Below are 15,715 nucleotides of genomic sequence, written 5' to 3'. Positions count from 1 at the left end.
CATCTCCCTCTTTTTAAAACAACTGCCTCTCACCTTAAAAAAACACTTTGAAAACACAGACTACAAAAACATCAGATTGTAAAATTTCACATTATCATCAAATTGTGCACGTAAAAGGGACACCACAAAACATGCCACTAATATGACCAACACCAAACTCTATACCAGTTAGCCGGATGAGCATAACTCAGTGCTAGACACAAAACAACCAAGGAAACAAGAAAAAACATAGAAACAGTTATGTGATATATTTCTAACTAGACACCCATTCCCCGAAAAGGGCATCTAGTGTTTTAGCAACAGGTATCTTTCAACCCACATACTCATCCCACGTAAAGACATCTAGAGTGTTTGCAAAAGGTACCATTCAACCCACACACTCATCCCCTGCAAGGGCATCTAGTGTTTTTGCAACAGGTATCTTCACTGAACACACATCCCCTGTAAGGGCATCTTGTGTTTTAGCAATGGGTTTTCCTACCACTAATGGAGAATCAAACGGAGAAGGGTTCAGCACAGCCAAAGCACTTCTCTGCTATCAAGGGGACTAATGTGAAACAGGAGTCAACACAACCCAGGCACCACCCTGCCACTGAGGGAATCATGGGAAATAGGGTTCAACACAACCCAAGCACCACCCTGCCATGGTGGAAATTATGTGAAACAGGGTTCAACACAACCCAAGCACCTGAGGGAGAATGTGGATTCTCATAGTTTTAATGATTAGACAATTGTGATTTCATTGAAGACAAGGAGGCTAGAATTATGCATCATCCCTTTTATTCACCACTTCCAAGCAGCAACTTTGAAAGCTCCAAAATAGGACAAGTATGACAACATAAAGAATAGAACTTTGAGTCTATAAAACATCCCAGCGCTGAAGATTCCTCCTTTTTTGTTTCATGCTGATCTTCATCATCCTCCTCATTGTCCTGCAAGTTTTTCAGCACACACCTTAATTGTCTAAATGAAAAAACAACATAAAGACAATAAGTAAACACTACTCCATTTTGACCTTAAACTGTAAAAAATTTCCTGAATATTATATCAGAATTTAAATGACAGTCAGAAAAACGTCATCAAGTACAATATAAACTACTTAAATTCATCCAGTACAATGTAAAAAAAATTAAATAAAGAATTTATTGATCATTATTTTTTTTTTTAACCCCCTATACCACTCCCTGAAGGGAAGGTAGGGGGTCTAATGCTAGCCTCCTTGTCTTTAAAAAAAATCATGATTCTTTAAACATTATAACTACGAGAATCAACATTTTATGGCAAGACAGGACACTAGCGTTATGCATGTTCAAAGCGTCTCAAAATAAAACTAGATATGTGTTCCACTGGTTTAAAATAAAATGTCCTAAAGACTCCTGCACTGGACCAATCTGCAGTTTTTTTTTATTTCCTCCAATCTTCCCCCTAACGAAAAAACCTGTGACAACATTGCTCCCCTTATAGAATGAGCTTTAAGCCTTTCAACATTCAAAACTGCTCCCTTCATAATATTCTTCAACCAACGTGCAATTGCTGGAACTGAAACAGCTTTAAAAGGTTTCACGTAAGAAATCAACAGTTGAGTTACACCATCAGCCGTGAATTCTTCCATTCTCCTTTCATACTCCTTGATGCACTTGACAACACAAATCTTGGGTTTTTCATCAAAATATGGATAACGCACTAATTCATGTTTTTGTACTCCTCCATACCTCAAACAATACTCCTTCTGGTTGAAAAAATCTACTCTCCAGACCTAAAGCCTGAACATGAGAAGTACGTCTAAAAGAAATCAAACACATCAGCGTTGCCAGTTTTCAAGATAATCCCCTCAAACCCAGAAACCTGTTACGTGGCCAACTATAAAACAATCTTAACACTAAATTCAAGTCCCACAATTTTGCCTATCTTGCTCTAGGTGGTCTTTTCAAGCGAATACCTTTCATAACCCTGCACACTAATGGACTCTTACATAACGACATACCATCAACAACAGATCTATATCAGTTAAATGTTCTACGTGCTAATCCTTGATCATACAATTCTGCCAAGAAATTGGCTACCCCAACCTCATCTGTTTCCACTGGATCCAAACTCTGTTCTACGCAACAAGTGCCCACACATTCCAGGCTCCCCAATACTTTTTTTTTGTTACTGAATATCAGAAATTCTCCAAACTAGAAAGTTGAGTATACCCGCCTCCACAAGAGGATGTTCTATTCCGTCTACTCCTACCAACATTCCTTGACAGTATTCTATTAATAATGGTAAACCACTGTCAATGCCAAAACTGTAGGAAACCAAATCTGTGTGTTCCTGAAAGAAGCTACTATGATGACCTGCAACAACACTCTCTGGATCATTGCAAAGGGAGGGAAAGCATATCCCTCCAATCCTGCCTAATTTTAAGTAAAGGCATCCACTGCTAATGTGTGAGGATCCAGACGCCTACTGAAATATTTCTACTTCTGGAAAGTGCAAAGAGATCTACCTCTACTGGACCTAAGTTCAATTCTATCTCCTTGAATAATTTCTTGTCTAACAACCATTTACTGTAATCCTTGATAAATCGAGAATTCCAGTTCACTATAGCATTCTCCTTCCTTGGTAAATACTGAGCTGTCAACTCCATTTCCAGTTCCTGACAAAAACTCCACAATTCCTTTGCAATTTGCCAGTTTCTTAGATCTACTCCTGCCAAGTTTATGAGTATACGTTACTGCAGTGACATTGTCCATAATACAAAGTACTGAATGACCCTTTGGAGACACTCTGAAACTGTGCAGAGCAAAGTAACCTGCTTTCATTTCCAAATTATTTATGTGTTCCTGTCTCTCTGACATGTTCCATCCCCCTCCTGTCTCCTGATCACTGAACATCACACCCCAACCTAAATTGCTTGCATTCAAATCCAAGACAAAATTTGGAACTGTTCCAAATACTGCTTGAAAATTCCATGGCTTCAAGTTTTCTGGCCACCAAGTCAATTCTTCTTTTGCTTCTATTGTCATTCTCACCTTGTCTCCATACTATAAGACTTTTGCCAAACTTGCACCCTTCAACCTCTGGAGAACTCTGTAATGTAAGGGACCTGGCAATACAGCCTGTATTGAAGAAGACAATAGACCCAGAACACAAGTTACTTCCCTGAGATACTTCTTCTTTCATTCGTAATAGACCAACCTCCTTCTTTATCAATTTTATTTTCCTTTCTGGTAACCTTAGCTGTATTCTCAATGTATCTATAATGAAACCCAAAGATTCTATGTTCTGAGTAGGACTTAAAATAGATTTCTCCAAATTCACCACAAAATCCAAATTCTCCAATATTTGTCTTACTAAAATCAACTGACTTCCGAAAACCTCCTTGTTCTGGCTCACAATGAGAATATCGTCCAGATAAATGACCAATCGTACCCCTTGTTCTCTCAACAGACCCACAACTGGTTTCATGACCTTTGTAAAACACCACGGGTGGTATAGCTCTCTGTTCCAATGCAACTAAATAAATTTTACTCTCTCTGTGCATCGGAACAGTTAAATATGCATCTTTCAAATCTAATTTCACCATCCAATCCTCATCTTTCAAAATGTCTCTCAGCATATGTATTCGTTCCATCTTGAAATGATGGTATGTAACATATTGATTTACCTGTAATAGATGTATGACAGGATTCCACCCTTTTTTCTTGACCAAAAACAAAGTGCTCACAAAACCTCTTTCTCCCTTTTGTATGGGAATTACTGCATTCTTTTCCAGCATTTGTAAATTCTCTTGACTTACCACCTCCTTCTGATCTTCTTTGAAGCTTAATTCCTTTGGTTCTTTGATCTGAATAGGACTACTTTTGAACTCTATTTTAAAACCACTTACCATTAGGGACCCTATTGGTCCTGTGTTTCTTTCTCCCATTCCTTTATGAGAACCTTCAACCTTGCTCTCACCTTTAACTGGGAAGAACCAGAAAGTATCTCCATACTCACCTGTTGAGGAAGATTGGTGACCCCCTTCATCTGGAAGAGCGTCCTTTGCTTTCTCTTCCTCTTTGAAAATAGAAACCTGCTCTATCTGTGCTTCCTCTATAGTTTGATCTTCCAAATCCCACCTGGGTCTTACAGTATCCTCAGCCAGAAGGTTGCCCTCTCCCACCGGAGTTTCGAGTTAAATACCTTCTGCATGGAAGTCTAAGCCTGGTCCAAGGCCATAAACGTAGACACAAACTTTCCTACGGAATTGACCATGCCCTCTCCAAAGAGAAGACCTTTAGTTGCTTTGCTACTCTCTTTTCTAGCCAGAACACCTAATTCTGGGCTAATTCTAAATAGCACAGCCTTCGTCCTTTCAGCCATAATGCTAGTGTTAGCATTCCCTAGGAAACAAATTGCCCTCTGGCACCAGCCTCTTAGTAGTTCTCAATCAGCTTCTCCACCATTAATATATGCCTCTTCTACTCAGTCAAAGATACAAGTTATAGGACCAAAAACGTCCAATAACTTATCCTCCCATTGCTTAAGTGCTCTCTCTAGACCCTTCCTTGGTCCCTCCCAAGTTTGAAGAGGTAAGTAATAAGTTCAAGGTCAAGATTCGGTGCAACAGTAACCTGGTCTTCAATAGCAGGCCAAAAGCACTCAGCTCTCATGATGTTTCTCTCCACTCTCTCCAGAGGCTTTCTAATTTTTTCTTTGACATAGTCTGCCACATGACTTAGAGGCCACCAATCTGAACTCCTAGGATGTCTAAATTCCCTAGGCTCAAACAATTTCTGTCCCAAAGGATCGCTGATATGTTTTTCAACGTTTTTAGATGAACTAATAGTGTCCAAACCCTGTGCTAGAATAAATGTCTCTGTCATCCTAATTCATATAAAAAACATACTCATCCCATTCTGCATGGTTTCACCACTTCTCCCTTCATTGGGAATGTCTCTTGCAGGGCTAACCTGCCTCTCATTTGTGCCGCTATTGGGCACCTTGTCATCTGAACTGCTTTCGGTCCCTTTCCTAGAAGTTATAGACAAGTCTTCTATTAACATATGCTTTTCCTTACTCAAGCATTTAGCCCCTGAACCCTTGGTCCTTCATCATCAGACAAGGTTCAATATTCCTCATCAATATCCATTTCTTTCTTAATCTTCACTAGACTACATACAGTGTCTCTAACAATTCCCTTTAATTCCTCCCTTATAATATCTCTCACACTTTTTTCCTTCAACTTCCTTTCCCTCATATCCTCAGTCATTTTAGTAGGAATTACTCCAAATAACAGTTTCTACCTACTAAAATAACATTTTAATTATATCAATTAAAGTAATGTGATGCACTTAACTCCCTGGCAGCCTTCGCATGAAGCACAGACCGGGTGAGGGAGAAAAACTATTGACATTCCATGTGAGCCTTCAAAACGTCCCAAAACACTAAGGGGGTCATTCTGACCCTGGCGGCCGGTGACCGCCAGGGTCACCGACCACGGGAGCACCGCCAACAGGCTGGCGGTGCTCCCTCGAGCATTCTGACCGCGGCGGTTCAGCCGCGGTCAGAAACGGAAAGTCGGCGGTCTCCCGCCGACTTTCCGCTGCTCGGGTGAATCCTCCATGGCTGCGGAGCGTGCTCCGCAGCCATGGGGATTCTGACACCCCCTACCGCCATCCTGTTCCTGGCGGGTCTCCCGCCAGGAACAGGATGGCGGTAGGGGGTGCCGCGGGGCACCTGGGGGCCCCTGCAGTGCCCATGCCCATGGCATGGGCACTGCAGGGGCCCCCGTAAGAGGGCCCCACTGTGTATTTCAGTGTCTGCAAAGCAGACACTGAAATACGCGACGGGTGCAACTGCACCCGTCGCACCTTCCCACTACGCCGGCTCCATTCGGAGCCGGCGTCCTCGTGGGAAGGTCGATTTGCCCTGGGCTGGCGGGCGGCCTTTTGGCGGCCGCCCGCCAGCCCAGGGCAAATCTCAAAATACCCTCAGCGGTCTTGTGACCGCGGAGCGGTATTTTGACGGGGGAAAATGTTAGACTGACCCCCTAAGACCCTAATTACAACATTGGCGGTAAATGCCGTCTACCGCTGCGGCGACGGCCGCCAAAAGGCCGTTGCCGCAGCTAACATCCGTCCGCCAAATTATGACCACAGCCAGATGTCTGCCACAAGAAGGGCGGAAATCCGACTGTGACCATACTGGCAGATGGTGTTAAGGTGGCGCTGCTACCACCAGCAGTGCCACGCCAGTAGACCACCGCCAGCCGTATTATGACAAATAATACGGCCTGGCGGTGTTCTGCTGGCAGGCGCTGCTGGCGGTAGCAGGGCCCGTCCCGTTCCCTGCCGGAAAACCCGCTGGATGCAGGTAAGTTGGGCTTCCGACAGGAAAGGAGGGAGGGGGTTGTTGTGTGTGTGGGATTGTGTGCATGAATGTGTGAGTATGTGCATGAATGCTACTGTGTGTGTACTGTTGTTTGCGTGGGTGTATGCATGTGTGAGAATGCGTGTATGAATGGCAATGTGAATGCGTGCCTGCATGTCATTGCGAATGTGTGTACGGATGTGTGCGAGAATGAATGGATGCATATGTGAATGAATGTGTGTATGCCTGTGTGAGTGAGTGTGTCTATGCGTGGTTCGTGTCTGCGAGTGTGCATAAATGGGGGGGTGGAGGATCGGAAAGGGGGGAGCGTGGGTGGAGGGAGACGGTGGGGGGTGTCTGAGCAGTGTTTGGGGGGGTGGGTGAGCCTCCTACCAGTGACAGGGAAGGAATTCCCTATCACTGGTAGGGCCTACTGCCATGGTTTTTGTGGTTTTGCGAATGCCACGAAAACCGTGGTGGTAGGCAGGGTCAAAATGCCGTCGGTCTGGAGATTGTTATCTCTGGCACAGCGGCTGCTACCGCCATGGCGGTCGGAATGGTAAATTGGCGGGTTGGCTGCAGTCCCCCCACCCCGAAGGCCGACCCTCCAGTGACGTCTGATGATGTCAGCGCGCAAATGTACGCTGACCTCATCAGAGGTCAACTCCCGTTGTGCTGGAAGCAATGCTTCCAGTGCGACCCTGTACGGGGGCAGGGGAGGCAGAGAGGCATGAAAAGGGAAGGAAAGGCTTTTCCTCCCCTTTTCATGTCTCTCTGTGCATCCCTGCAGCACGATCACATAGCGATCGTGCTGCAGGAATGCCCACTAGACACCAGGAATTTTGTTTACTTTGTGTAAACAAAGAAGGGGACCGAACCCTTGGGCAAGGGTCGCTCCCCAAGGGGGACATTTAATCTAAGGCCATTTTTGCCCCCCGTGGGGGCAGATCAGCCTATATTAATTATGCCGATCTGCTGCCGGGGGGGGCAGAAGCCATTAGACATCAGGGATGTTTTTTTTTCTATATTGATAAGGGGAGCGACCCCTTAGGCAAGGGTCACTCCCAGGGGGAGTCATTTTTTTATTAGGCCTTAACTGCCCCCCCCTTGGGGCAGATCGGCCTATAATAATTAGGCCGATCTGCCCCCATAGGCGGCAGAAGCCACTAGACACCAGGGATTTTTTTATTTCAATTTATATTAATGGGGGGTGGGGGTGACCCCTTAGGCAAGGGTCGCTCCCCGGGGGGGAAATGTTTTTATAAGGCCGATCTGTTCCCAGGGGGGTAGAAGCCACTAGACACCAGGGATGATTATTTATTTTATTTATATTGATAAGGGGGACAACCTCTTAGGCAAGGGTCGCTCCCCGGTGGGCAATTTTTTTAACTAGGCCTTTTCTGCTCCCCCTGGGGGCAGACTGGCCTATATTAATTATGCGGATCTGCCCCCGGGGGGGGGGCAGAAGCCACTAGACACCAGGGATTTTTTTTATTTTTTATATTGATAAGGGGAGCGACACCTTAGGCAAGGGCTGCTCCCCGGGGGAGTGGGCAAATTGTTTTTAGGCCATTTCTGCCTCCCTTGGGGGCAGATCTGCCTATTTCTATTAGGCCGATCTGGGGGGGCAGAAACCACTTAGGCACCAGGGATTGGTGTGTGTGTATGTTTTGTTTGGGGGGGGCAGCCCCTTGGGCAAAGGTCACTCCCCTTGGGGGCAGATCGGCCTATTTTTGGAAGGCCCATCTGCCCCCAAAGGGGGCAGAAAGCCCACCAGTCAAGATTTATTTTTTCCAAAATAAGAGGGTGGGTGTATGGCCATACCCCCACCCCATATAAATGGGACCAAAGTTGTTCTTGCCACCAGTGGGCAGATGGGGAAATTACCCCCGATCCACACCTGGGAGGGGGGGGAGGGGGGGGTGCAGTCTACTAGAGGACAGGGAATGAAAAATAAATAAAAAAATAGTGTGGTGGTGGTTACCAACCAGTATGGGCTGAAGGGGGTAACAGTCTTTCAGCTCTCCCCCGCACACTAAAACATCTTATCCCACGGCAAGCAAGAGGACAGTTGATTATTTTGGGTTTTGGTTTTACATGTGGGCCATGAGAGCTTGGCTAACTCTCAAAATTGCCCCCCTTGGAATGGTGAGGGCTGTACTTTTTGGACTTTGGGATGCTGCCATGTAGAAAAATCCACAAGACCTAGACACATCTGAAAACTAAATATCTGGGTGAGTCCATGATGGTGTGCTTCACATGCACCCCACACCATTTTCTTTCCCACAATGCCCTGCAAAAATCCAACTTTGCTGGAAATCATACATTTTTTCCACATTTTTCTGATGGAATATGCAGCAATCCACAAAATTCCTACCACCCAACATTGTCTCATCTATACCGATAAAAATTCTTGCCCCACTTGTCAGCCTAAATTTTTTTTTTTTCAAAGTGCCTTTTTGGACCCGCTTTGGTTCCCCCTCAGTTTCAACATGTTTTTTGGCTCTTCCCTGTCACAGACACTTGGCCCACCTACACAAGTGAGGTATCATTTTTACTGGGAGACTGAGGGGAACGTTGGGTGGTAGGAAATGTGTCCTGGTGCGGTGACCCCAGACTGAAATGTGGAAAAAATTTGATTCTTTAGCTAAATTTGAGGTTTGCTTATGATTCTGGGTAATCCACGCAAGTCACACCTCCCTGGATTCCCTTGGGTGTCTAGTTTTCAAAAATGTTTGGGTTTGGTAGGTTTCCCTATAAGGCTGCTGAGCCCAGGACCAAAAAGGCAGGTCGTCCACCCCTTCACCCCCCCACACAAAAACGCGCAATTTAGTATTTGATAATTTTGATGTGTCCACATATTGTTTTGGGGCATTTCCTGTCGCGGGCACAAGGACTACCCACACAAGTGAGGTACCATTTTTATCTGAAGACTTGGGGGAACGCTGGGTGGAAGGAAATTTGTGGCTCCTCTCAGATTCCAGAACTTTCTGCCACTGAAATGTTAGGAAAAAGTTTTTTTGGGCCAAATTTTGAGGTTTGCAAAGGATTCTGGGTAACAGAACCTGGAGAGAGCCCCACAAGTCACCCCATCTTGGATTTCCCTAGGTGTGTAAGTTGAAAAAATGCGCAGGTTTGATAGGTTTCCCTAGGTGCAAGCTGCGCTAGAGACCAAAATCCACAGCTTGGCACTTTGCAAAAAACAGCTCTGTTTTCTTTGGGAAAATGTGATGTAACCACGTTGTGTTATGGGGCATTTCCTGTCACGGGCACAAGGACTACCCACACAAGTGAGGTACCATTTGTATCTGAAGACTTGGGGGAACGCTGGATGGAAGGAAATTTGTGGCTCCTCTCAGATTCCAGAACTTTCTGTCACCAAAATGTGCAGAAAAAGTGTTTTTTAGCCAGATTGAGGTTTGCAAAGGATTCTGGGTAACAGAACCTGGTGAGAGCCCCACAAGTCACTCCATTCTGGATTCCCCTAGGTGTCTAGTTTTTAAAAATGTACAGGTTTGGTTGGTTTCCCTAGGTGAGGTAGAGGCTAAAATCTACAGCTAGGCACTTTGCAAAAAACACATCAGATTTCAATGCAAAAATTTGAAGTGTCCATGTTGCGTTTCCTGTCGTGAGCATTACGCCGACCCACGCAAGTGAGGTACCATTTTTATCGTGAGACTTGGGGGAATACAGAATAGCAAAACAAGTGTTATTGCCCCTTGTCTTTCTCTAAATTTTTCCTTCCAAATGTAAGACAGTGTGTAAAAAAGACGTCTATTTGAGAAATGCCCTGTGATTCACATGCTAGTATGGGCACCCCAGAATTCAGAGATGTGCAAATAACCACTGCTTCTCAACACCTTATCTTGTGCCCATTTTGGAAATACAAAAGTTTTCTTGATACATATTTTCCACTCTTTATATTTCAGCAAATGAATTGCTGTATACCCGGTATAGAGTGAAAACCCATTGCAAGGTGCAGCTCATTTATTGGCTCTGCGTACCTAGGGTTCTTGATGAACCTACAAGCCCTATATATCTCCGCAACCATAAGAGTCCAGCAGACTTAACAGTATATTGCTTTCAAAAATTTGACATTGCAGGAAAATGTTACAGACTAAAACGTTGAGAAAAATGGCTGTTTTTGTCACCTCAATTTCAATATTTTTTATTTATTTCAGCTGTTATTTTCTGTAGGAAAACCTTGTAGGATCTCCACAAATGACCCCTTGCTGAATTCAGACTTTTGTCTACTTTTCAGAAATGTTTAGGTTTCTGGGATCCAACATTGGTTTCACACCCATTTCTGTCACTAACTGGAAGTAGGCTGAAAGCACAACAAATAGTAGTAGTAAAAATGGGGTATGTCCCAGCAAAACTGTGTTGAAAAAAGGGGTTTTCTGTCTGCCTATTCCTGAAAGCTAGGAAGCTGGTGATTTTAGCACTGCAAACCCTTTGTTGATGCCATTTTCAGGGAAAAAACCACAAGCCTTCTTCTGCAGCCCTTTTTATGGAAAAAAAAACAAAACAAAATGTTCGCTGTATTTTTGCTAATTCTCCTTCAGGGGAACCCACAAAGTCTGGGTACCGCTAGAATCCCTAGGATGTTGTAAAAAAAGGACGCAAATTTGGCGTGGGTAGCTTACGTGGACAAAACGTTATGAGGGCCTAAGCGCAAACTGCCCCAAATAGCCAAAAAAAGGCTTGGCACCTGAGTGGGGAAAGGCCTGGCAGCAAAGGGGTTAAAGGTAAGATGTATGTTTTCTTTTATCTTGTTTGCATCCAAAATATTAAGTGAAGTTAAAATGGAGATCGCCTCATAACCGGAGTGTGATCCCAGTTCCAACTTAATAAGATGGTAACAAATGTGACCACTTCCTAAACAGCGAGATCGCTCTTTCTGGAAAAGCCAGCCTGGATAAATAAACTTAAAAAAGGTCTTGTGACATCCGAACGAGATTAAATTAAGCACATGGTAGAGTCAAAAGTGGTTGTGGGCTCAAACGATGTGCTTGCGACCAACTCAGAGAGGCTCTTACCCTCAGGCACTTGTGCGGCATGAGCATTGTTCAAATTCAACCGAAGGAAAACTGATTTTGCAGTTGCATTTAGCTAATAGATATATAATCAAACAAAGGGCGACAATATGTTAATACATACAAAATCTCCTTAAAAATATACCATTTTAAAACTACAATCTAACAAACTAAACATAAAGTAAACAAAGGATCTATAAATTGGAATCTGGGATAAAAAATATAACCACAATATTACTTGTATTAACGTACAAGCCAATAGTTTAACTCTAAATGGGATAAGGATAAAAGCAAAATGTCACAATATACTTATTCGCTCGGAAGCAGTAAACAAAAGAGGAGGAGTCTTGAGTTCTGGGATGTTTCATGGACTCAAAGTTCTATTCTTTATGTTGTCATACTTGTTCCATTTTGGAGCTTTTAAAGTTGCTGCTCAGAAGTGGTGAATAAAAGGGATGATGCATAATGCTAGCCTCCTGTCCTGCCATAAAATCAAGCAAAACAGGGTTCAACACAACCCAAGCACCTCCCTGACACTGAGGAAGAATCATGCAAAACAGGGTTCAACACAACCCAAGCACCTCGCTCCTACAGAGAGAGAATCATGCAAAACAGGGTTCAACACAATCAAAGCACCTCCCGGCCACTGAGGGAGAATCACGCGAAAAGCTGCATAGCAAATGCAGGTATGTGTGTGACCGCTTCATGTTACCAATGTTTTTTTTTATTTGCAAACTGCAAAAATTTGGAAAAACCACCCTAACATTAAATTGCACACATTCACAAAAATGTGCCTTTAGATATTGAAAATAAATACATGACAAATAAAATCAAAAGATTATCTTAAGATATATATAGGCCTGAGAGATGATATGCTTAACCTTTTCAGAAATGTTCAGCACATATCATCACATCTGAAAGAAAACACTGGACATTAAATAGTTCAATTGTACAAAGAACGCATCCTAACACACATCACTTTGAATCACTTTACATATTCAAATCAATTATAAACCAGAAATACAAAACATGTTTGTAGGCATCTTCTCCTTAACAATGGCAATGCCCTGATGTAATTGGATCAACTCGCCATTAAACAAGCTACAGAAAAATATTTAATTAGGAGCACAGAGAAGTCAGTGGTGCTGAACTCCTTGGAATCCTGTAGGTTCTATAGCAGCTTGGTAGAAGTCAAATACCATCAGAGGGAAAAGAAATAAATTGATACCCAACAACTTATCCCTGAATGATGCAGGTTCCCACTGAGTGAAAGTAAAAACAAAATACCAGAATTGTTTTCTTTTACTTATTTTTGTGCCATACTGGCTTAATGAGCTATTGTAGCTATACCACACAATGCCTCCAAGAACATGAATAACACTTGATGATCTGTGTATGACAAAGACGTGACGACGTTGAGAACATTTCCATCTTGCACCTCATCAAAGATGCAATCTGACTGATCAGCCAGCACTTGTTGAGGAAAAAAGAGAGATCACAGACTGATGATAGACTAAGTGCGCACTTGGAAAATGCAGTTGTGGTGTTTGCCTGCTAGTCTAGTTCTGGAACCCTGGGGATTAGAATACATAGAATGCTGTGGGCCTTCAGTTGGCAGTCGAAGGCTCAAGCGGTGGCTGGGTTTTTTATCCTTGCCCTGACTCTTGAAATAAATGTTGTGAAGAAACCATCGTCTGGTCCCTCCATTGGTTACCGAACACTACAATTTGCCGACAAGCAACAAACTCATTGGCGATTCAAAGGCCATTGATGAGGATAAACCCCAACGTCAGGAGCAGACAGGACGCGACAGACAAGAACAGACAGGACCCGTACAGACAGGAGATCGGATCTCTCCAGAACTCACTTTGGACTTGTTGAGCACTACAGCACCAATTTAAGCCAATTCTACATTGCAGGAGGTGGATATTCTACACGAGGAGAAAATAGAAAATGAGCACTATATTTTTCAAATTAAAAGTTTTTCTGGGAATGGCCCCTTGGAAGTTGTTAAAGTGAATGACAACTCAGTTAAAATGTTATTTGACTCAGGTGCCAAGATAACTCTCATTCCCAAAACTTTCTTTGAACAAAAGTTGTCTGGCAAGGTCCAGTTATCTGCTCCGGACATTAAACCAAGGGGATATGGTGATGTTCCTATACGCTTACTAGGATACTTTTGGGGCACTATAGAATTTAAGGACAGAGTAGTTCCAGGGAAAATGTATGTGTCAATGAAGGGTGATTCCCTTATCAGTTGGCTGCATCAACGTGACCTTACTGTGTATTTAGATCCCAATGAGGATCCCCCAGTATGTCTGAGACGGGTGCCTGACATAAAGGTCTGTGGTACAAAGGCAAGGGATGATTCAGTGGCTGGTGTGTTGGAAAGTAATGTGAGATGGATGCATGAATTTCCAGAGGTTTTTGCTACTGGCATTGGATGTCTCAAGAATTATTGCCATTGGATAAAGTTAAAGCCGAATATTATTACCGAAGTTGCCAAAGTTAGAAATGTTCTGTTCTTAGTAAGGCAAGAAATGAAGATGGAACTGGATAAATTGGTGAAGGATGGTATCATACAGACGGTTGAGGCTACAGAATGGTTGTCTGCAGTGGTCGTAGCATGGAAGGCGAATGGGAGTGCAAGATTGTGCGTGGATTTAAGAGAACTCAACAAAGCAGTAATTGTAGACCATTATCCACTGCCTCATATTTGTGATTTATTATGTTCCTTGAATGCTGCTGAGCATTTCTTGTCTTTGGATTTGACCTCTGCGTACCATCAGATTGCTTTACATCCCGACTGTCAAAATTTGACGGCTTTTGTGACACCTTTTGGGACGTTCAAATTTGTAAGAACGCCGTTTGGATTAGTGTCTGCCACTGCAGTGTTTTAAAGAGTTATGGAACATGTTCTTGATGGTTTAGAAGGTGTAAATGTGTATCAGGATGATGTGTTAATCTTTGGGCCTGATGTCATACAACACGATGATAGATTGAGAAAAGTCCTCTGTCGATTGCACTCTGTTGGTCTCACTTTGAAGGCAGAAAAGTGCAAGTTCAATTTGCAAGAGATTGAGTATTTGGGTCATGTTATAAGTGGTGATGGCATTAAGCCCAAGGATGATTTGGTCAATGCTATTTGTAAACTTGAGAGTCCTAAAAACAAGGAGGAAGTAATGAAACTCTTAGGCATGGCAGAATTGTATGGCAAATTTATTTTTTACTTTGCTCAGAAGACTTCTAGTATAATAGAGCTGTTGCAGAAGGGTAAGGAGTTTCGGTGGACTAGAGATTGTGAAGGACAGTTTGGTATGTTGAAGCAGTGTTTGGAGTCAGCTGCGAGTTTAGGTAGTTTTGATACTTCTAATGAACCTTTGGTATTGACGGATGCCAGTTCCAAAGGTTTGGGCGCTGTTCTTATGCAAAGAAAAGAATGTGTTGATCGAACCATTTTGTTTGTGTCCCGTGCGTTGAGAGGTGCGGAGTACAACTATTCAGTTTTGGAGAAAGAGGCTTTGGCTGTGTACCGGTCAATACGCAAGTTGAGGAAGTTTCTATGGGGAAAGAGATTTCAAGTTAAGACGGATCACAAGCCACTTAAGGAAGTGTTTTGCAAGAAAGGCATAGATTTGGTATTGCATAGGATACGCAAATAGGTCGTGGAACTACAGGAATTTGATTTTGAGGTTCATATATACCAGGCGTGGACAATGTGTTAGCTGACTGTCTTTCGAGGTTGGTTAATAGTGAATGTGATGAATGTTTTATGGAAGATTTTGAAGGTGTGGGTGATGATGAGGAAATTAGTGTCTGTAAAATTTCAGAAGGAATTATTTCAGAAGAAAGATGGAAGGATGAATTGGGGAAGGATGAGGTGTTGTTGAAGGGGGTGGGTTTGGTTAATGTGGGTTGGTGTAAAGACAATAAAAATGATGATGCTGTGGAAGGTTTTTGGCAGGTCAGAGATGAATTGTCACTTATGGATGGTCTGCTTATGAGAGGGTCGAAACTTGTTCCCCCTCTCAGTGTAAGAGAAGTCTTGGTGAATCACGCCCATGCAAGCCACATGGGTATAGCCAAAACAAAGGATAGGGTGAGAGAAGGTTATTGGTGGCCAGCTATGGATGTGCAGGTGGAACATATGGTTAGAAATTGCAGTGAATGTTCGTTGTGCGATAAAGGGTTGAAGTGCAGGACGCAACCCATTGTATTGAGAGAACAAGCTAACGACCCTTGGACAGATATTGCGATTGACATTTTAGGACCGCTGAGATTAATTCCTTTGATAATTATGTATTGGTGTGTCTGGACATGTTTTCGCGTTGGCCAGAAAT

General features: G+C 43.3%; 1 protein-coding gene across 3 annotated transcripts in view; it reads right to left on the bottom strand.

Moving 5' to 3' along the window:
* The window catches only part of NFATC4 (nuclear factor of activated T cells 4), a 420,369-nt gene that overhangs the window by 83,250 nt on the left and 321,404 nt on the right, over positions 1 to 15,715 (bottom strand). The window contains exon 10 of one of the 3 annotated variants that reach the window (XM_069238285.1): positions 797 to 963. The exons of the other annotated variants lie outside the window; for them this stretch is intronic. Within the exon in view, the coding sequence (XP_069094386.1) occupies positions 956 to 963 (8 nt within the window). The 3' untranslated portion in view covers positions 797 to 955. Of the gene's footprint in view, positions 1 to 796; positions 964 to 15,715 lie in introns of those variants that run through there. 3 annotated transcript variants of the gene reach the window in all.

This window comes from Pleurodeles waltl, chromosome 6 (genome assembly GCF_031143425.1).
Source record: "Pleurodeles waltl isolate 20211129_DDA chromosome 6, aPleWal1.hap1.20221129, whole genome shotgun sequence".
NCBI lineage: Eukaryota > Metazoa > Chordata > Amphibia > Caudata > Salamandridae > Pleurodeles > Pleurodeles waltl.
The sequence above is the reverse complement of the archived record's forward strand: the minus strand, read 5'-3'. Positions and strand labels throughout refer to the sequence as shown.